At 45.6% G+C, this 22,756-nt stretch overlaps 1 protein-coding gene across 4 annotated transcripts in view; it reads left to right on the top strand.

The window, feature by feature from the left end:
- dok4 (docking protein 4) overlaps positions 1–22,756 on the top strand; it is a 57,853-nt gene that overhangs the window by 30,071 nt on the left and 5,026 nt on the right. For 3 of the 4 annotated variants that reach the window (XM_024803281.2, XM_076883313.1, XM_076883335.1), the window contains 6 exons: positions 17,044–17,151; positions 18,808–18,922; positions 19,568–19,687; positions 20,485–20,674; positions 21,746–21,889; positions 22,501–22,618. In XM_024803281.2, the coding sequence (XP_024659049.1) occupies positions 17,044–17,151; positions 18,808–18,922; positions 19,568–19,687; positions 20,485–20,674; positions 21,746–21,889; positions 22,501–22,618 (795 nt within the window). The remainder of the gene's footprint in view (positions 1–17,043; positions 17,152–18,807; positions 18,923–19,567; positions 19,688–20,484; positions 20,675–21,745; positions 21,890–22,500; positions 22,619–22,756) is intronic. The other variant, XM_014411149.4, reaches the window with a different exon arrangement.

Raw genomic sequence — 22,756 nt, 5'->3', positions numbered from 1 at the left:
AACACTGGGAGGCACAACGTGAACACAAAATGTACTTTGAATGAGTGAGTGGAGACAGTCCCAGGAAAACAGCCCAAACGGTAAAACACGAAAGCAGAAAAACAAACTAACGAGAAACATCACAGTATTTTATATCAAACGCACCAACAAAGAAGACGAGAAACTGAAGACACAGAGATACACAAGGAACAGCACAGGTGCAGACAGCTGGAGAAACTAAACTGAAAGGGTTAACAAAATAAAACATACATAAATTCCCTAGAGATTAATAAAGTATTCTGATTCTGATATATCACTTACACCTAACAGGGAGACAAGACTATGACTAAAAACCCTAAAGACTAAACTGAGTATAATCAAGGTCAGAACTCTAAACAAAGGAGAGGGGAACTCAGCTAAGGATGGTCCTGCTGGAGGTTTTTTGCTGTTAGAAGGGAGTTTTTCCTTCCTGCTGTGGCCAGGTTCTTCCTACTCTGATTGTTGGGGTTTACCTGTATTACTGTACGGTCTCTTTCTACTGTTAGCCGCTGTTAGCCGCTGTTAGTCATTGTTAGCCGCTGTTAGCCAGTGTTAGTCATTGTTAGCCGCTGTAAGTCATTGTTAGCCGCTGTTAGCCAGTGTTAGTCATTGTTAGCCGCTGTAAGTCATTGTTAGCCACTGTTAGCCGCTGTTAGCCAGTGTTAGTCATTGTTAGCCGCTGTAAGTCATTGTTAGCCGCTGTTAGCCGCTGTTAGCCAGTGTTAGTCATTGTTAGCCGCTGTAAGTCATTGTTAGCCGCTGTTAGCCGCTGTTAGCCAATGTTAGCCAGTGTTAGCCGCTGTAAGTCATTGTTAGCCACTGTTAGTCGCTGTTAGCCAATGTTAGCCAGTGTTAGTCAGAGTCTTGAAATAAGGTCAGTAATGGTCTTGTTTCACGTGTGAGGCTGGGCTGAAAAATCTCACACAGCTAAAACTTGCTGCAGCAGATTCAAATCCTCCACATCAAGAGCCAAATGTGATTGAAAATAAAAGCTGAGAAATATTTTATATGTTATTATTTATGTTATGTATGAAATATTTGAGTTATTTTTATTTGTTAAATACTACAGTAACTGTTTTACTGCAAAAACCCTGTATATTTTAATGATACGTAGCCTATTTAATCCACTTTAAAAGCTCTACACTTTGAACAAATGGGAATCTGTAGTTTTGAGGATGCGGTGAATTCCCATCACTTAAACATAGTAAACAAAAACCTAAGGCACTTTCCCAAATTCAGCAACAGTTCTACTCGTCACCAGCAGCTCCACGTTTTCTCCCCGTGCGCCTGGATCGTTCCTGCCTTCAGCGCCACAGGACTCGGCGAGCGACATCTGTCTCCTCACCTGTTCCTCTCCTCCTCTTCATCAGGTCGCCTCATCACAAACTCATCATCATATCCTGTGCTATGATTTACTTTTGTTTGTGTTTGACGAGGTTTGAGCGCTCGCCACACGTGTCACAAACCTCGCCTCTGCTGACACAGCTCCAAACACGACTCTGCTTACGATGATCAACAGAGCGAGCGAGCACGCACGAGCCTTGATGCATTGATACAGACGTATTTCACAGGTGGAAGAAGTAGTTCCTACTAATCCTTTAGACAGTCCCAATAAAATAGTTCCACTCTGTTCCTGTTAATGATTAACTGCAAGTTTAACCCAGATGACTAAAACCAATATTTCCGTATCAATCCGCACACCACTGAAGTTCAGACTGTGGAGTAAACTCAGCATGCACACACACATTTTACCTGGAGATGTACGTGAACACCTGTGTGTGTGTGTGTGTGTGTGTTGTGTGTTGTGTGTTTGTGTTTGCTATGATTTCAAACATCTGTAATCAGAACTCAAGCCTGAAATTACATGAAATCCAGAAGTTTCGTGAACGTTTTATTGTGATTCTGTTTACGCGCTGGTTTTGTTGCTAATCTGAACCTAGCTACAGCATTTACCTGTCCATCCACCGATGGCCTCGTGCTGACTCTGCCTAGTTTGCTGTTGGATCTGCAGCTGCAGAACCCGTGAAGCTCTGCAGGGTTCGTTTCTGCTGTTTACGTTCAGTTTTGTGAACGAAACCCACAAATGGCGCACAGCAGGAATGAACCGGCATCAGTTATGCTAATGAGCAAACGTGACAAACATTCAGCTGCTCGTTAATGAACCTGTTTGTCTGGATGAAACAAGCCTTTACAACAAGTGTAATAACAGGTCATAAAACCCAGATCCTGATTTTATAGCCTCTAACGTTCAGTGGTAGCGAGGGAGCGATCTGATTGTGCACTGGATTCAAATTGCTTTTGGGTGCACGAGGGATTTACAGGAAATGAGGCGCGCATGTAATCCAGCATCATTTTATCTCGCCACTCTGAGTCCCAGTGACGGGAGAGGGATCACCAACAACCGGGGGCATCACCCTGTAGCCACGCCCTCTTTACGAACGTTGTGAATCGCAGTTTCTGTGACCTTCTGACTTTTTCTGTAGCGCCATCATCTGGTCATATTTAGTCTTTCCTGTGACGCTGTTTTTAAAAGCAGGAAGATGAATGTTCTCGGATTTTCTGACTCCTAACTGAAACAGAAGCAGGGCTCTGACAGTCGGTGTAGATTATTTCCCTGCTGAGGTCTGTGTGTCTTCTCAGCTTTGCTTTAGCTGCTCAGACTCTGAGGAGGACTGTTTTCTGTCCTTCATCATGAAGATGAGGGATGGAGCTCTAATCGTCGTGGGCTTTTGTTCTTTTCCCCTCTTTTATAAATGCGGTTAATCACTTGGAGGAGTTCTGGGACTTCTGAAATCTGAAAAAGAAATGATTGGTCCATGAAGCGAGTGATGAATTGAGGGATCTAAAGTGGTTTTGATTGGCCCGGGCATGGTCGTTTTATCTGGAAATAATTCATGTAATGGCGTGTTCCAGCTGGAAGGCAGACCTACTTATCCACAGCAGAATTCCTTCTCCGTTTCGCTCTCTTTGGGAATCTTTCTGTTTGCTTTGAACACTATCTCATGTCGTATAATTGCCCGGTCGTCTCTGACTGCCCTGCCGTTTAATTGCTCTCCGTCTTCGCTTTCTCCCTGTGCTGCTTTCTGCCCTCAGTGCTGATTCTGCACAGCTCTTCCTTTTCTGTCTCGTTATCTGCATCCTTCCTCGGCGTTCCCGTGCGCCATCCACCCCTCTCCCTCTGTGTTTTTGCCCTTTTAAATTTGCTTCCTTATTCCAGCTCAGTCTTGCCCGCGGTCTTGCCCTTCGTCGTCCCGTGGAGCGCTCTGGCAGATATGAAGAGGCTTTGCAGCAGCAGAGCGATCAGAGATGATGTTAAGGCCACATTTCTTTGTGGATTTGTGGGTTGTTATTGAACATGAACACCGAGGAGTTCCCAAACCAGCTGACTGGACTCGGTGCGCTTTGTGTCCGATTTTCTCCTCCTGGATAAATCGGATTTGTGACTTTGATTGATTGGTAATTTATTTCAAACATGTAAACAATATACAGGTACATTTATTAAAGAAAATAAGAGAGAGGGGAAAAATACTATACAAAAAATCAATGCATTTCAATATAGCTGCCGTTCTGATTCATTTACATGTTGAAAGGGAAGAAGTAAACACTTATTTAATCCCACCCCTTTGCCATAAATTATCAGTTAATATTTAGTTGCTTCCTTACTGATATAATTTGTAATAAAAATAGTGAACAGATTTCTGATATACTATATCCTATAATATCACATCATGATTTTTTATTTTTTAAATAGAGACATTCACTTAATTTCAATATTTTCCTTTTCTTTATAGTTCGAGAAGATCATATTTTTATAACTCTTTTTGAACAGTTTTATGTTTGGACGTTGCTTTAATTCCATATTCAGGCTGTTCCACAGTTTCACTCCATGCACAGAAACACAAAAGCTTTTTCTTGTAGTACGAACCTTCCCTGTTTTGAAGTTACATACATTTCATATATTTCCTGGCAGTTCTTTATTTTTTGCTTTGAATAGAATTTGTGCTGTTTGGAATTTCACTCGATCGTCAATTTTCAATATTTCAGTGCAAAAATAGTGAGTTTGTATGTTCCTGTAACCTGCACTGTGGATGATTCGAACTGCTTTTTTTGAACAGTAAAAAGTGAATGTAATGTGGTTTTATAGTTGTTGCCCCAGACCTCTGCACAATAGCTTAAGTATGGTGAAACAGTGAACAGTAGAATATGAAGTGATGTTCTGTCGAATACCTGTTTTGCCTTGTTTAGTACTGCAATGCTTCGTGATACTTTGGAATGAATATATCTTACGTGAGCTCTCAGTTAAGTTTTTCATCTATTATTACCCCCAGAAATTTATTTTCACTGACTCTTTCAATATCAACACCATTTATTTGAATCTTTGCATTTGTATTTAAACTACTATTTCCAAATAACATAAGTTTAGATTTATTCAAATTTAATGATAATTTGTTTTTATCAAGCCAGAACTTCACTTTACTTATTTCATTAGTCATATCCTCCAATAAATTCTGCAGATCATCACCAGAGCAAAAAATGTTTGTATCGTCAGCAAAGAGAACCATTTTTAATACTTTGGACACTTTACAGATGTCGTTAATGTACAAGTTGAAGAATTTTGGACCCAAAACTGACCCTTGGGGTACACCACAAGCAATGTGCATACATAAGGAGCAACCACCATTTATTTTCACAAACTGCTTTCTGCCACTTAAATAACTCCGGACCCAATCTAAAGCGACCCCTCTGACACCATAACGTTCCAGGTTTCTTATTAATATATCAGGATCTATAGAGTCAAATGCCTTTGTCAAGTCTCTGAAAATAACCCAGCCACATATTTGTGATGTAATCTATTGAATCTAATAGTGCCGATGATGTTGATCTGCTTGATCTGAATCTGTACTGACTCTCAGTGAGTAGTTTATGTTTATCTATTAATTTTTCCAGTCGGTTTTTAAACAGTTTTTCAAGAACTTTTGAGAATTGAGGTGGTAAAGAGACAGGCCTGTAGTTTGTGAAATGGTGTTTGTTTCCAGATTTGTATAGAGGTATAACTTTTGCTATTTTCATTCTGTCTGGAAATCGACCAGTTTGAAATGATAAATTACAGATGTATGTAAATGGTTTTATAATAGCCTCAATGACTCTTTTAACCACTATCATATCAATATCATTAAAATCCAAAGATTTCTGATTTTTACATTTTTTGACCATTTCAAAAACTTCATTTTCATCAACGGCTGTGAGAAACATAGAATATGGATTTCTGTCTATCAGTGTGTCCGGTTTGTCCTGTGCTCTCCCAGGATGACTGTTCTTGCTAAATTTGGTCCATAGTTACAAAGAGTTCATTGAGGCTGTTTGTCACAGCATCCATATTCTTCATGGTCGTTACAAATGAAATACTTGTAGTTCTTTTGTCCAGCCCCACGTTTTATAATCTTTTATTATTATTTCTATTTATATCTAATTGCTTATCTATTGCTTTACTAAATCTAAGTATATTAATTAACCTATTTTTATATCTTTATGTATCTGATTTCAGCATCTTCAGTTCTCGTTCTTAAGAACTCTCTGTATAGAGCATTTTTCTTTATAGATGCATTTTGCAGACCTTTTGTTATCCATGGACAGTCCATATATTTATGTTTCCTACTATACTGCTTTATTGGACAGTTGGTTTTGTACAGTAATGTAAATATTCTAAGGAATTCATTATACGACTATTAACGTCCTGCTCCTGATACACTTCACCCCAGTTCTCTTTCCTTATGTTGAGCTGCACAAACTCAGTGAAGCAGCTTAAAGAGAAGCTCGGTCACCTCGTTTAAGCACCGCCTTCTTCTCGTACCCGAAACCTGCACGCTCATACAACAGCAACGTGTCAATCACACTGTAGCCACGCCCCAAACCCCTCCCCCTCTCCTGTGTCCCTTCTGATTAAACGGGCCATGATTTTATAATTGAATATCGTGTTTTATTCAATAAGACTTGAAACCTGCAGCTGAGATGAAAAACTCAGAGCTCAGGTGAGCAGGACGTTTCTATCCAATCAGACGTCATTTTAAAAGCAGAGGGTATAATGTCGCCAGTCTCTGGTTCACCTGACATGAGGTGATTGTCAGCTCAGTGTAGATACTGAAGGCCAGCATGGAGAAACCCCGAGTTTCCCCCTGTTAGCACGTCAGAAGCCTCACATTTGAAGCTTTTGGCGGGCGAGCGTCTCTGCGAGCTACCTCAGAGTTGCAGAGAGACGAATAGGAACAGAGGTGAACGGCGGTTTATCTGAGTTAGTCTTTGCATCTTCGGGGCACAGAGGAATGGCACAGCTGAGGTCCTCCTCAAGGCCGGATAGATGGACTGCCAAAGTCACGCTTCATTTATCTCAAGAGGAACAACAAAGCCAGAAGGAAAAGGGCCGCCACGCAGCGCCGCCACGCTGACCTCAGCTGTGTGCGAGTCTCTTCTTTGTTTCCTGCCTTAGCATTTCCACCGCCCTCACTGGATAATGAACTACAGTATTGATGAGATTGGTATTGATCAGCCTCCAGGCATAGAGCATCCCACACACGCCCTGTCAAACCGCCTCCCGCTGATTAATCATGACGTCGATGCATTCAGATTGCTAATAAGCTCTACGTCTCGAAACATATGTGAGATGTTCCCCATCCGTCTGTGTGCTGAGTTCTGCCTTTTGGGTGCAGCGAAACAAATGCTCATCTAGTTTTTTCCACTTCCTCTGAGCTGTAAAATACATTTCCCATCCTTCAGCTGCGTCCGCTCGCTGGCGCCTTGGATGCTTTCCAAACTTTGAGATTGGAAGGCCGAACGTGCCTCAGAGGAGACGAGTGTGTGTTTGAGTCCTGCACAGGTTCATGGGCGTCTGTTCCAGTAATGGCTCCGTGTGTGCGGATGCTGCGTTGCAGCCAGCGAGCACAAAGTTACCAACGCATCTCTCCAACAGCGACGGTCCAGACCGAACGACCCCCGTGTGGTTCTGAGATGCAGCGTTTGAGGATGTGCTCGGGCCCCAGACTTCAGGAAACGATTTATTCTAAACAACGTTTACGTGAAAAGTTACTGCTGAAGCTGAAAATGAATATTTCTCTGAGTTCTCCGTCCCGTTGCTTTTGGACTCTGTGTGGATTTCTTTATTAATGGTTCATGTTTAAACCTTCCTCCTGCAAAACAACCCCGTCCTGGTCTTTGACTCGGTCGGTGGATTTCTGCGGTAACATCTTTCCTTTCTTTTGTGTTGCCTCCCTGTGCGCCTCCTGTCTGTGTGGACACAGGACCGCTTCAGAGCCTTAGTTTCAATAAATGTAAATACGTCATCACAAACTAAATTATGAACTGGTGAGAGAAAAAACTTTTTTATTAAATGTATTAAATTATTCAATTTTATTTGATAGAAAAAGCAAATTAATTAAGTTTCCTGAAATAATAAATCATGTTAATATTCTTTATGTTAATAAAATGAAGTTCTAGAGGGAACGTTGTACTCCGGTACTTTATTCCTGGAGTCTCCGGGGATGAGATGAAGGTGAAAGCGTCGTAGTTAATGAGGCCGATACCGACGGAGCACAAACTGCAGATCGGTCACTGGTTTGTCGAGCGGCTGTGTGTTCAGCTCAGGAACAAAGAGCTCACGTTTGGATCGGAGCTGATCGAGCAGGAGAAAAGAAAGATGTTGGGCACTCATCACCAGATTAAAAAAACAAACTGAATTATTCACGTGGGTTTATTGAAGGAGAGTGATGATATGAACGCCCTGAAGGCCCTCAGACTCTCCCACAGATGGAATTAAATGTGAGGTTGCCCGAGGCCAGATTAAACTTATAGACACGACACATGAGAAGGTGATAGGTGAGCTAATTTGCAGGATATATATCCCCCCAGACGCCGGCTGTGATCTCTGCTTATCCGGCACGCAGCGCTCAGACGCGTTTAAGGCCAAAGATGAGTTTCATCTCTGCGCCAAGCCGGAGAGCAGATGCAGCAGAATCACTTCAGCTGTCTGCACATGCTCAGAACGGACGGGTTTCCTCATCCTGCACATCGGCTGAAACTATGTCAGCATACACAACATGAGCAGTGGCTTTGAGGCCCAGCCCCACATGTTATCACACAGCTACAAGACTATTCAATTCAACTTTATTTACACATCGCCAAATCACAACAACAGTCGCCTCAAGGTGCTTTATACTGTAAGCTAGACTCTACAATAATGCAACAGAGAAAAACCCAACAATCATATGACCCCCTGTGAGCAAGCACTTTGGCGACAGTGGGAAGGAAAAACTCCCTTTTAACAGGAAGAACCAGGCTCAGGGAGGGGCGGGGCCATCTGAGAAGGAAGACAGGATAAAAGACTATCATGCTTTCATTTCAACAGCTTCCTGCAGACACCTGCTCAGCACCAGTCCAGTGTTCAGTTCTGGTCTCAGGCTGATGAGGAGGAGGGGTTTCCATATGTCTGGCTTCTGCTGACCAATCATGTTTGAGCAGGCCTTGGTTGCAGGTAAACGGTCCACCTGGCTGTTTGCCCAAATTCTGTCTGAGTGACTTAGCCTCGTGATCTGCATCTAGCCTGGAAGTTTGAGGAAGCAGCAAAGCGCTGGCTGTTCCTCTCAGAGGCGAAAGCTGCACTCATGCTAACACGCTGCTGTCTGTCTGCTTGTGCAGAGAAGGATTAATGAAACTCAGCCAACACAGAGATGCATCTGCATGCAGTCCTCCGACAAGCTAACAGCTCGCCACCTGTGCTTTACGCTGCACGCAGGTCGAATGCTGATCAGCTGAAAGTTTAAAGAGAAAAAGGGAACAGCAGAGTTCAAGCAGAAGATCAAGAAAGGCAAAAATAAAACGTGGAGCTCAGCTTCAGCTCACACGTGTCTGAGATAAGCAGATAGTATCACCATCATGAGTCTCCTCCTGCTGTCCCGAGAATCTGGAAACGAGTTTGATTTACCTTGAAGGCATCGTTACATAAGCAGCCGCTGAGATTAATGAGCTATCGTGACGTGGCACCGCCTCTCCTCCCCGCTCTGACCTCTGACCTCCACCCACGTATCCTCCGGCCGAGCTGCTTTCCTTTAATTTTAGAGGCGATGTCGGCATTCCCGAGAGGTCATTTCAGTTTGTACAGATGAGTCATTCATGTGTGTGAGTGGTGGGGGGGTTACAGCCAGGTGCTGAAAAACACAACTTTAATCCAGTTACGGTGTTTTCACTCCTGCCGTGTTTCACCCGTTAAATCAAACTCTGCTTCATGAATTTCCTCCTCTGTGTGCAGTAATCACACCAAACCAACCTCACCACGAGCCTGTGGAGGCGGTGGTCTCCGCCCAGGTCTGTTGATGGCGTGACTGTAATCTGACCTCAGTCCGACGTAACGACCAGGTTTACTCTGTAAATGAAAGCTGAAAACCTTCCCGAAGCCACGCATGCTTCATGTTCTGGGATCCAGCCGTGATTTAGCCTGAATCCTCCGTGTTCTCCAGTAGCCCAGAACTCAGCAGCTTCTTCCTGTATTTACTTTTGTTGCTCCGCCCCAGACTCACCTGGCCAATGAGCTGACAGAACATTCTCACCTGGTTTGTAGCGGCACATTTTGGTTCATTTGGGTTTTTCACTGTGTGAAAACAAACCAAGCTCACATGAACAGAGACCTCAGCGTGATACAGACGGGGGGGCATGCACACTACACGCCTCAGGGGGAGGGACCACGAGGCAGGGCGAGGACATAAAAACCGAGAAAACAACTCCTGTGAAGCAGGGCTTCATCTTATCCAGGTGACCGCAGGGTTTGAACCTCTGCTGCAAACCCAGCCAGAGCAGGTTGGAGATCAACAGCTATGAAATCACTGCCTGCTGACCAATCAGTGTCCTGGAAGATCCGTTTTTTCTCCTGTGAGATTAGCACCTGATCCTAGGACAGAGCAGCTGTTCTACATCCAGCTTTTCAGACTCCAGCTCACAGCTACAGGTGGGAAACCTGGCGTTAGCTTAGTGAGGTGATAGCCAGCTTCATCCCCGGGTATGATGAGGAGAAAACCCTGACCCGCCTCTCGTTGCCTCACTCAGAGAGGAGGATTAGCTTTTCCACCTACATTTAACGTCCGTGTTGTGACTGGTGTAAGGTGTGAGGTGCTTTAAATGATTTTCCTCATTCCTCAGTGGTCATCGTGTCTTATTTGGGGATTACAGTTCTGCCTCAACACGCTAAACTCAGGACTGACATCAGCAGCAATTAGCATGCCGTCGCTGTCATTGTTAATCCTGCCTGAGGAGTTAATCTCCAAAAGAAGAAAGCTGAGAAGCTGAGGATTCATTGCAAGATCCTGGCAGGAATTAAACCAGTCGGAGCGGGATGTGAAGCTGCTGGTGGATTAGGAGAGAGAGCAGGTAAAAAGTTAAGATCAGAGACTTCATCTGTACACATGAGGTCATAACAGGAGCAGACAGCAAAGACAAGGAGCAGGCGGAAAACCAGGCAAAAATACCAAAATACCGATGAAGCTGACTCCTCCTGACAGCAGCCAGGAAACAGGCGAAAGGTCATACATGAGGAAAACTGCTGGAACAGGAGCAGCCAGAGGCTGCACGGAGAATCGGCACAGAACATCCCGACAGCCTAAGCCGGGCTCTCACGTATGCGTCGGGTAAGGCACCGGCACATTTTATGTGGACACGAGTTACAGCAGGTGTTGTTTGACACAGACGTGGCTCGACTGTCACGACACTCCTGACACATCCACACCGGACCGTGGCTGAGCTCAGGCAGCCAGATTCACCCTGAGCCGAAACCGTCAGTCGGGTGAAACAGGAGCAAAGTCCTGACTGTTTGTAACGATCAGAAAGAGACAGAAGAAGCTCTGGTTAAAGAAGTAGAGCTTAGTAAAGTACAACTTTATTTGCTTTTGCTTTTTTTTATCAGGTTTAAGTGAAGCGATCTTTGAAATTAAAGTTCATCAAGACAATGCTTCAAAATAAGTGCCTGAGAAGGTCGCTGAGTGGTGAGGGTGGAGTTTCTGCTTTTATTGGATCAGCAGATCATTGCTGTGATTTTAGTGTTCGCTGCGAGTCGGAGTGAAACAGATTCTAATGATAGAGGAGAGTGGAGGCGCGGCCTGCTGCGTCTGCTGCCGTCGTTACGGTGACGGATCGCACAGATGTGGTTACTCTGCCCTCGCTGTTCACGGCTCTGTCTTCAGAAGTGAAAATGTTTGTAAAAGTTTTATAAATCAGCCGGGACCTTTCATCAGGCCTGACGGCAGCGCCAAGGTTATTCGTCATGTTGACGTGTACGCATCATAAAACTCTGTAAACTCGACAAATGAGCGTCTGCGCACAGAGATGAACGGACTCAGCACACATGCACACACACACGCATGCACACGCACGCACGCACATGCACGCACATGCGCACGCACACACACACACACACATGCACACGCACGCACGCACATGCACGCACATGCACACACGCGCGCGCACACACGCGCACATGCACACACATGCGCACGCACACACACACACACACATGCACACACACGCACGCGCGCACACACACGCGCACACACGCACGCACACGCACGCGCTGGGAGTTTTTGGAAAGTTGAGGAAACAAACAGCTGCTGATTTAAACCAGGAGTACAACTATTGCCCAAAACAATCGTGACTGATTCGTCCTCGTATCGAGCAACACTGAGGTTCGATTTATCGACGTCCTGACTGACAAACCGCCGCGGTATAAAAGATGGCCGTAGCTCTCAGGTGATTTAAACCTGCATCACAGTCAGAGAGGACGATTATCATCTTCTCTGGTTCTACGTTAACGACTCGTCAGGCTCGAGTCGTCGCTGTCTCCGGGTTCACAGTCAGATCGACACTTTGTTTGCCACGCCCACTTTCAAAACACACAGATGACGTGAGAGGACGTCAGTAACAACGCCACCCTGCAAGATGTTCTTCAGCCAGAAAGTTTCACTGTGAGGAGACTGTTGTTGTGATATAAACTAAGTTGAATTGAAGTGCACGTTTCCTGGTTCCTCTGGGATTTAGCTCATCGGTTGGAGGCTCAGTACACGCATCTTCTCCGCTGTTGGAGATTTCTGCCGTAGACGAGTCTGTCCTCTGAGAACGCTCTAATCTTCTCCGTGACGCGCAGCACGTTTTTCAACCACCAGGAAACCAAACAGTAACCGACTAAATGTGTTTTCAGGCGATGCCCCACAGTCACTGCACCGGTCGATGCTCGCGCTGACCTTATTTTCTATCAGACCAAAGTCATCACCAGAAAGAGCTCGTGGTCCAGTACAGAACCAGTGCAGCTGTTAGCGTGGAGGTGTTGGGACGCAGAGGCCAGAAGCTTAATGAAGCAGGTGTGCTGAGATCTGATCAAACTGTAATGGTGCCTGTGGGGACGCTGGTTAGAGATGCAGGCGTTTCCTGAGACACAGCACATCGATCCTCTGTGTGTCCTGCTGGAGCTGAAAGGTTGCACTTGTTTGTGCCACCTTTAAACGCAGGGACAAAATGTCATTGGTTCGTATTGATTTCTAGAACGTCTGAGTTTGTTTTTAAAGCCTTATACCTCCAAGTCCCTCTGTCACAGGTAACATCAGAAGAAGGAAGAGCTCAGGGCTTCCTCGGAGTTGTGTCCATTAAACTGAGGCAGGTTTCCTTCATCAAGGGATTGATTTACAGAGTGTGTAACGAAACCTGAAGCGAGGGTCGTGTCTGCCTGAGAAACCGAGGGACGCCTCACACTCAGACCGGTCCTGAAGCATCATCCATTTGTGATCCTGTTAGTGCCATAATTTCCAGAATGGACGTTATCATGTGTGACTTGAAGAGTCGCCCCCTGGTGGACACGAGAGACGGTTCCTGCATGTCTGAGGCACACTGGACAAACATGCTGTGATCAGAAGTTTCCATCCACTCATCGTGGGCATGAATTTCAGGCTCATTTGGGGCTTTTAATGATTTCCTTAAACTCTTCTGTTTCCAGGAAGGACTGTCCAGCATGGGGTTGGATGATTTGCACAGGTTTGAAATCATTTTGGATTTTCTCTAATCCACCTGCAGTGCTTATACACCTGCACTAATATGTCCCTTAAATGTCTGTTAGCGCCTCAGTCAGACACTTTTAGAAGCCGTCAACAAGTGTTTGGCATAATTCTGGATATTTGAGCTTCTTGGCACAACTGGTCGACTTTATTTAAATTAGTTGGTTTTCTGGCATAGAAACAGCTTTAAGTGTCCACGAAGTTTCAGCGTAGGCTTGATGTCGGGGCTTTGGGGTCATTGTCCTGTGGGAGCGCCCGCCTGTGTCCGTGTTTCAAACATCGAACTATTGATTTGATAGGAAGCAGTCCTCCCTCTTTATTATTCTAACCACAGCCCCACACCGTCACGCTGCCTCCACCATGCGTGACGCAGTGTTCATAGGTTTAAACAGCTCACCTTCTTTGCAGACCATAATTCATCTTTCACATTACTTTATTTGTTTTTGTCTTAAATTCTTGCTGTTACTCAGCAGCTGTCGCCTCTCCAGGCCAACTAAATCCATCCAGAACCACACCAGTCCAGCTGATCGCTTTCACACCATCTTTGTAGTTTTCACAAAGCATCGAGCTGATTCAGGTTGCACACGGACGTCCTCCTTAAACGCTGCGATCCCAGGGAAACGCCGCGCCCGGTGTGTCTCTGCGTGTCAGATGCTGTTTCGTCATTGTTCATGACTGAAACCTGCATCTGAAACTGTTTTTCAATGACGTTACTGACTTTGTTGTGCTAACGCTGGATTGCACAGGCTGCACTCACAGCTCAGCACTCACAGCTCTTTATGCAAACACCTCGTTCACACATTCATACAGGAGCTTCTTGCTATCGTCAGGAACAAGTGCACTGCAGACCAACCTGGGGTTAGTGTCTTGCCCAAGGGTACCTGACACGCAGATAGGAGCAGCCAGGGATCGAACCACCGACTTAGTAGATGACCGGCTCCTGAGCTGCAGGACCACAAACCTGGTTCATCTGAGCTTCTAGCTGAATGCTGATGTTACTCGTGCACAGTCACAGTCGCGCTGCACTGAGGTTTGCACTGTGAACACAGCCAAACGTCCTCTGCAGTGTTCGAGCACAGCGTCTAACGTTTAATAATGTTATTATTTTTGCTCCATTATTTCCTCCTGATTCCTCTGCTCGATATTTCATTTATGAGGCTTTAATAACTGGAAGTCACCACAGTGAAGTTATTACTGTGTGTGTGTCAAACAGCTGCAGTCCTGACGCTTCATCTTAAAATGCGCTTTAGATGCTTACAGTAGTTTTTGGTCTGAAAAGCGTGCACTTCATGTAATGCACACTGCAGACCTGGATGTGACTGAGCACTTATTAGCAGCTCTGTGTGTCTGTGCAGTCTGTGATAGCCGAGCTCTCTGAAGATGGTCACCAAAAACCCTGCAGTGGCTTAAACGCGTTTGTGGGTCACGTGACTCTGACTTGTGAGTCCGTCACAGGATCCGGTTCGGTCACTTTGCTCCTAGGAAGCGACTTCACAAACTATCTTGAGCGGATACGATCATTTCAACTCTGATCTGCTGCTAAAGCAGCCGGCTGTCATGCAGCACACCCATTTTCTGGCAGAGCTGTTGAAACCGGGCCTCTGCATCGTGTGGTTTCGGTCTGCAGCCGCTGCAGCTCAAGCGAAGGACAAATGTGTGATTTGAGAGAAAAACAGAGCAGCCGTGGATCCATTCAAAGTGTGCCAACGCAGCATTTCAAGGTTACGCTAACACCTCGGCTGCATAACATCATCATCTCCTCGTGCTTTCATCTGAGCGAGCCCCTCTGAGAATTACAGCAACTCCCAACAGCTCCGCACTCGTTTCATCTTTGAGGCTACAAGAAGGAAGCAATTAGCTCTCCTATCTTCCCCTTCCTCCCATCTCCCTCCTCCGTCTCCTCTCTTTAGCTTCACTTAGCACTCCTCACAGCTCTGTCTGCTGAGACCTGATTACTTCAGAGGACAGTGAAGGGAGAGATGAAGAGGAGGAGGCTGACGAATGATGGGGAGGGAGGATCCGTACAGATGGTGGCCATGAAAGCGCTGCAGATGTTCATTGAGTAAAAACAGAAACTAAAGTGGAGAAATGTTGAAAACTTATCAAAAACTACACGTTTAGTAGTTCAGCAGGTTTTCTGTTCGTTTGATTCTTTCAGTTCTTATTTTGTTGACAGTTTCAAAGCATTTAAATGATATAAGCTGACTTAATCCACCCGATATTTCCCCTTGTTTGTCTCATCAGGTCTCCAAGGATCTGTTTGGGCTGTAATTATTACCATCACTATTAGTTTTAGTTATTATTTTTTAGCCTGTTTGGCATACCCATGGTGGGAGAAGAACCACCAGTAACACTGTAAAATCTCCCAGTTTCTGTGCTGAGAAACAGCCCAGCCCGACCCTGAAGTGCTCACTGGAGGACAACATGAGCTTAACTGTCCTCCTCTGAGGCGAGAGCCGCTCTGATCAGCCTATCGTGTCTGGTTTCTTCAGGCATCAGAAAACGTCTCCTCGCTGTGAAAGTGTCGCCAGAGTCAAAGACTAAAGGCCAGCGTGTACTCGGGGTCAAAGTCGGGCTTAATGCTCTCCACGCAGCTGGAGGTTAACCCTCTAAAGCCTGAACCTTGAAACTGGAGAGTTTATTGAAGCATCTGACAAATTTGTTTGAAAAACTAATTACATTTTAATTTCCATATATGCCTTTTATTTTGTATCAGTTTGTTACATCTGGCTTTAAGAAACCATCCACCTGTCGGTCAAATAGGCCACGCCCCTTTAATCCTTAATACAATTTAAACAGGTGAGTTTTAGAAACATCCTCCCTATGCAGGTGTTATGGAAGAGAAAGGATCCACAGATAGCAAACAGTTTGTGTATCAGGCTGCAAACATGGTTATTTCTGCCGTAAAGTTTTAACATGGGAGTCTATGGGGACTGACTCACTGCTGCCTCTGCTGGACGTTAGATGAACTGCAGCTCATCTTCATTCTTTCCCTGGATGTTGCTGCTTGGGTTGAAGTTCAGTCCATCAGCAATCGTCTCTCCTCAGAAAAGAATGAATTACTACCTGCTTTGGAAAACAGCATCTGCTGAACATGATTACACAAGATGACCAAATCATTGTTATGGATCCATGTCTGGGTGATGCTGAGAGTTTATATCAGAGCTAATCTCACTCAGGTTTCCTTTTAGAGGTCACATATGTGAGGAGCTCCACACTTGTTCATTAAAGACCAGCTCCTGGCTTTAGCCCAAATAATTACAGTTACATTACAACATGTGAATTTTGATTTTATGTATTGTAGAGCCTGTAAAATAAATAGGCCCAAGTGTGAAAGCTACACAACATGAGGTGGATCGTTTAGTTAGACTTGTTACTGTTACTGTAGTTCCTGCACAAAGTTTTCACCAGAAATTTAAACCTAATTTTCACGATTTATTAACGACACTCACCATCATTCCAGAGTGTAGCAACCAACCAGCTGTGTTGAACATGGTGTCAGTTGCTACTGACAACAAGAACTAAAGCTGTTTCAACACAATGGGCTGAACCATTTTTTAATGCGGGTGCGGGGGGGGAGGTAGGTAATGCACTATGTCGAGTTTTAGAATGTAATTATTTTAATTAACCTCAATGGTAATTATAACTAGGCTCAAAGTGTTAATACTTATATGCATATTGTCATATGCAAAACTAGGGTGGCAAGAGAACATGCCACCCCAGTAGATCCGCCCCTGAGGACAGAGATTTGCAGAGAGAACACGAGACGAAGCTTCGCTCTGTATCCACGTCCTGCACTGACTTTATGCTCCACCAGGGGCAAGAATGTACATTATGTTGATATGAGGTTATGATGATATAAAATGAATGTCATTGTGTGTGTGTGTGTGTGTGTGTGTGTGTGTGTGTGTGTGTGTGTGTGTGTGTGTGTGTGTGTGTGTGTGTGCTTCAGATCTATCGGCGTTGCTGGCTGGTGTTCAAGAAATCTTCCAGCAAAGGACCTCGTCGTCTGGAGAAATACCCCGACGAGAAGGCTGCTTACATCAGAGCATGTCCTAAAGTAAGTGTGTGTGTGTGTGTGTGTGTGTGTGTGTGTGTGTGTGTGTGTGTGTGTGTGCTCTTTAGAGCTGACACACTTACTGACAGAGATGAAAGCCTGTACAGAGCTCAGCGTGAGGCGGCCGTTTCTTCTTCTTCTCTTTAAAACTCAGCAAGCTTTCGTTCTTCATCATGATCAGCAGCATTACTTCTCCTTCAGATGACCGTCCTGGCTGCCTTCACACTCCTTCACTGAGCATCCTTCAGCTTGTGAACTTGCTCTTTGTTCTTTCTCACAAAGCTCTAAAGAATTGACTGTAATCCAATCACAGCTGAGATGTTGAGGTGGACGGGACGACTCCAGCTGCAAAGAATCAGACACTTTGAGGAATATTTGGCTCAGCTTTGATGTACACTCCCACTCTAAGGTGTGGACACACCTTCTCGTTTAATGGTTTTTCTTTATTTTCATGACTGTTTACATTGTAGATTCTGACTGAAGGCATCAACACTATGAATGAACACACGTGGAATCATGTAGTAAACAAAACAGTGTGAAATAACTCAAAACACGTTTTCTATTTTAGATTCTTCGTAATATCCGCCCTCTGCTTTGATTCCTGCTTCGCTCACTCTTGGCCTTCTCTCCATGAGCTTCATGAGGTCGTCTCCTGAAATGGTTTCCAACAGTCTTGAAGGAGTTCAGAGATGCTGAGCACTTGTTGGTCCTTTGCCTTCACTCTGCACTCCATCTCATCCCAAACCATCTCCAGTGGGTTTAGGTCAGGTGACTGTGGAGGCCAGGCCTCCATCGCTCTCCTTCTTGGTCACAGAGCCCTCACACAGGCTGGAGGTGTGTTTGGGGTCATTGTGCTGTCCTGGCGTGTCGCTGCAGGATGCTGTGGCAGCCATGCTGGGTCAGTGTGCCTTCAGTTTTGAATAAATCCCCAACAGTGTCACCAGCAAAGCCCCCCCACACCATCACACCTCCTCCTCCATGCTTCACAGTGGGAACCATGCATGTAGAGACCATCGTTCACCTTTTCTGCATCGCACAAAGACACAGCGAGTGGAACCAAAGATCTCAGATGTGGACCCATCAGACCAAAGCACAGATGGTCTAATGTCCATCCTCGTGTTTCTCAGATCAAACAAATCTCTTCTTGTTGCTTTTCCTCAGTCGTGGTTTCTCAGCAGCTGTTTGACCATAAAGGCCTGATTCACACAGTCTCCTCTGAACATGTAGAGATGTGTCTGCTGCTGGAGCTCTGTGTGGCATCCATCTGGGCTCTGATCTGAGCTGCTGTTAATGTGTGATTTCTGAGGCTGGCGACTCGGATGAATGCATCCTCAGCAGCAGAGGGACTCTGGCTCTTCCTATCCTGGGGCGTCCTCATGTCAGACAGTTTCATCGTAGCACTTGATGGTTTTTGTGACTGCACTTGGGGACACATTCAAAGTTTTAGCAGTTTCCCAGACTGACTGATTTATAAACACAAAGTAGAAAACCTGACCTGGATTAAATTAGACTGATCACCTAATTAGCCAGTGATATGTAGCCTGACAGGCCCTGCCAGCAGGTGGCGCCTCGGCTCCCGGTCGACGTTAGAGGTCACAGTGTCTCTGCGTGGTGTTTAATCAGCCCTGTTTTCCACTTTATCTCCAACTTGCTGTTTAGGTGACAGAGATCAGCAATGTGAAGAACATCACACGACTGCCACGTGACACCAAGCGACAGGCGGTGGCCATTGTGTTCACAGACGACACCTCACGCACCTTCACCTGTGAATCAGGTAACATGTCTGCCTCGACCTGTTTGGGGGGGGATAGAGAAGGCACAATGGAAGAGCTAATGGTGATATATAATGATGTGTAATGTATGAGGAAGAGCAGTGCCCAGTGCATCATGGGAAACCCCCAGCAGCCTACGTCTATTGCAGCATAACTAAGGGAGGATTCAGGGTCACCTGGTCCAGCCCTAACTATATGCTTTAGCAAAAAGGAAAGTTTGAAGCCTAATCTTGAAAGTAGAGATAGTGTCTGTCTCCTGAATCCAAACTGGAAGCTGGTTCCACAGAAGAGGGGCCTGAAAACTGAAGGCTCTGCCTCCCATTCTACTTTTAAATACTCTAGGAACAACAAGTAGGCCTGCAGAGCGAGAGCGAAGTGCTCTAATAGGGTGATATGGTACTACAAGGTCATTACGAGTTCCCAAAAATGTTCAGACTTGATGCGTGCCAATTCAAGAGGAGCTCATACGTTTAAACATTTAAAGTCTGCGTTCTACTGTGGATAAAATAAATAAATATAGATTTATGTGATTTTGAGAGTTCCAACTTTTTGAGTTGAGTTTGTTTGTGAGGAGCAGGATTTTAAATCCTCGGTGAGGTGAAGCCAGTACGTGTTTGTAGTCCCCGACAGCTCTCTCTCTCTCTCAGAGCTGGAGGCTGAGGATTGGTTCAAGACGCTGTCGATCGAGTGTTTGGGGATGCGACTTAATGACATCAGCATGGGCGAGCCAGACCTGCTGGCTGCTGGAGTGCAGTGTGAACACACAGGTACAGCACACACACACACACTGTAACTATGACCATTTTATCAGTCCGAGCTGAAGATGTGCAGATGTTCATGGCAGTGAGACAGGATCAGAAATGAGTCCATCAGAGGGACAGCTGAGAGTCAGAGGCTGAGAGGGTCTGAGCGTGTGCAGAGGAGGGAGGGTGGAGGATAAAGATGGAGCTGCCAGGCAGGAGCAGAAGAGGAAGAGCTCAGAGGAGGTTCATGGATGTAGTGAAGGAGGACGTGCAGAGGGTTGGTGTGACAGGAGGATGCTGGGACAGGAGGAGGTGGGGGCGTGTTGATCAGTTTTTGAATGTATGGTATTTTTACCCGTGATGTTTCTTTTGGGTTCTTTTCCTTTGATCGAGGCTGCTGATGTAAATCTGCTCTTAATGACTCGTTAAATCACGGTTGACTCGCTGCACCATCGTGTGGCACGATGTGGTATTACATGAAAGTCCAGCCCAGCACAAAGACGTTTTCAGTTCACTGTGAAACATTTCAAACTAAAACCAGGAAGTGATGCTGAAAGCTCCTCCAACTGTGAACCTATTATTGTTTATTGTTGCTTATTTTTATGTCAGATTTCATAAACCTTGCAGTGCTCTTTGCACACAGTTATGAAAACTTTAGAGGCTGCGTCTGTTATGAAACAATGATTAACTTTAACTTTATTCATCCTCCAGCTGCAAAAAAAGCAGTTCACTGTTAATCGGTGTTTACTGTGAGGACCTGAGCATGAACACAGATTTTACTTAACATTTGGGCGGAGTCTGACCGTCCTCTGTCTCCTCAGAGCGCTTCAACGTCTTCCTCCTCCCCTGCCCCAACCTGGACATCTACGGCGAGTGCATGATGCAGATCACCCACGAGAACATCTACCTGTGGGACATCCACAACCCTCGCACCAAGCTGGTCACCTGGCCGCTCTGCTCGCTGCGGCGCTACGGACGCGACGCCACCCGCTTCACCTTCGAGGCTGGACGGTGAGACTTCGTGGTGGTCGGGGAGGGGGGGTGGTCTGTCCTCAGATAAACACAGGTGACATCCATCACAGGTTAGAGAGCGCCATCCTTTGTTAGCAAGGTGACTTTGAGATGAAGTGCTTATCTGAACTCACATACTGTCAGTCCAAGGATACCACACACACACACACACTCACACACACAGACACACACACACTCACACACAGACACACACTCACACACACAGACACACACACACACACTCACACACACACACACAGACACACACACACACACACACAGACACACACTCACACACACACACACACACTCACACACACACACACACACGCAGGGCGCTGCATTGGGCTGAGCCTCGTGAGGAGATTGAATAGATTAGTCGATGAATCGATGCTGGGACAGACCTCCTTATCTGCTCTTCTTTGATAGAACCTGACCAGCTATGATTGGGTCAGCATGCAGATAATGCTGTGTGTGTGTGTGTGTGTGTGTGTGTGTGTGTGTGTGTGTGTGTGTGTGTGTGTGTGTGTGTGTGTGTGTGTGTGTGTGTGTGTGTGTGTGTGTGTGTGTGTGTGTCTGCGCTTAAACTCAAATCTGATTGGAGAAGATGCACATCGATCGATTATCAGAAAAGCGCCATCAGTCAGTGAGTGCGAGTATAAAGGGGCTGAGCCTGGAGTGGACGTTGGAGGAGCTGCTCAGGATGCTGCTTTGCCTCACACACTTTATTTTTCTAATTTGACCAAACGTGATTACAGGCTGAACAACAAGTGCGTCCGACACTCTGCTCCTCCAGCAGCAAAAAAAACCTTTAACTACACAAAGACGGCAGGAAGAACCAGGCCAGAGATGAAACTGCAGATCACTTTCACATTTGTCGTCTTGTTAACAACAAACGGGTAAATCCCTAATTTGGTGACGTAGTTCTGGAGGATGAGCAGTGCTTTACTTCCCTCATCTCAACCTTTATCTTCTCTGGAGTGACTCAGAGAGAAAACTGAGCAGTAGGTAGGATTCAGACGACCGCGAGATAACACCGCCGTTTTCACGCTGAGCTGCTGTCATGTGCAGGATGTGTGACAGCGGCGAGGGACTCTACACCTTCCAGACCAGAGAGGGGGAGCAGATCTACCAGAGGGTCCACTCGTCCACGCTAGCCATCGCTGAGCAGCACAAGAAGGTCCTGCTGGAGATGGAGAAGAACAGCAGGGTGAGGTGTGACCTTTCCTTTCTGATGATTTCAGCAGACTCGGGTTCAAATTCAACCTTTATTCAAACCCTGTGCGATTACAGCAGCGCACAGCCACAGACTGTATATAAATGATGGAAGTAGCAGGTCAGAAAACATCCAGAAGGGGGCGACTTCCCCGTTTCAAAGAGCATCTTAATTTAAACAAAGCACCATTAAGTGTTAATAAATGCATAAAAAATGTGTTCGTCTCAACAAAGTTTAGAAAAGGTCAAAATAAACTTCCTGTAACGCTGTAACAAACAATTATAATAAATCAAGGCTATGAAGTCCTATGAAATTTCACTTTTGTGCTTCACATTCACATTTTATTCAGTTTATTTGGTAAATAAACAGAAAAGCAGTAAATAAAAATCTCACAGAGATAAATGCAGACCTGCCTTGCTCAGAGGCTCAGAGCCAGCAGAAGAGAACATGGGATTACATCATGTGGTTAAAAACGGGCTGGTCGTACCCGTGGCGTCTTCCTGCTGGGACGCTTTCACAATAAAATGAACTTGATTCTTTGACTGCGTGTGAGCCGTGCTACTTCCTGCGCTTATTGTCTCAATTCCTGATGTTGTGTTTTTTATCCCAGCTGCTGTCGAAGGGCTCAGAGTCTGGCTCGTACCCCTGCACCCCCACTGCCATCCTGCCCCGATCCGCCTACTGGCACCACATCACTGGAAACCAGACCGGCATGGATCCCGGCAGCGGTACGCCGCACGCCAACCCTTACATAACATTTACACGAGATTTATACAGGATTGAACTCTTGATGATGTCAGAAGTTCAAAAGCTCCTCCCATAAACTCAAGAACCAAACCTGATTGTTGTCTTCATGGTCGCCTCCT

This window comes from Maylandia zebra, linkage group LG1, assembly GCF_041146795.1.
Source record: "Maylandia zebra isolate NMK-2024a linkage group LG1, Mzebra_GT3a, whole genome shotgun sequence".
Lineage (NCBI taxonomy): Eukaryota > Metazoa > Chordata > Actinopteri > Cichliformes > Cichlidae > Maylandia > Maylandia zebra.
This window is presented reverse-complemented; position numbering and strand designations above follow the sequence as displayed.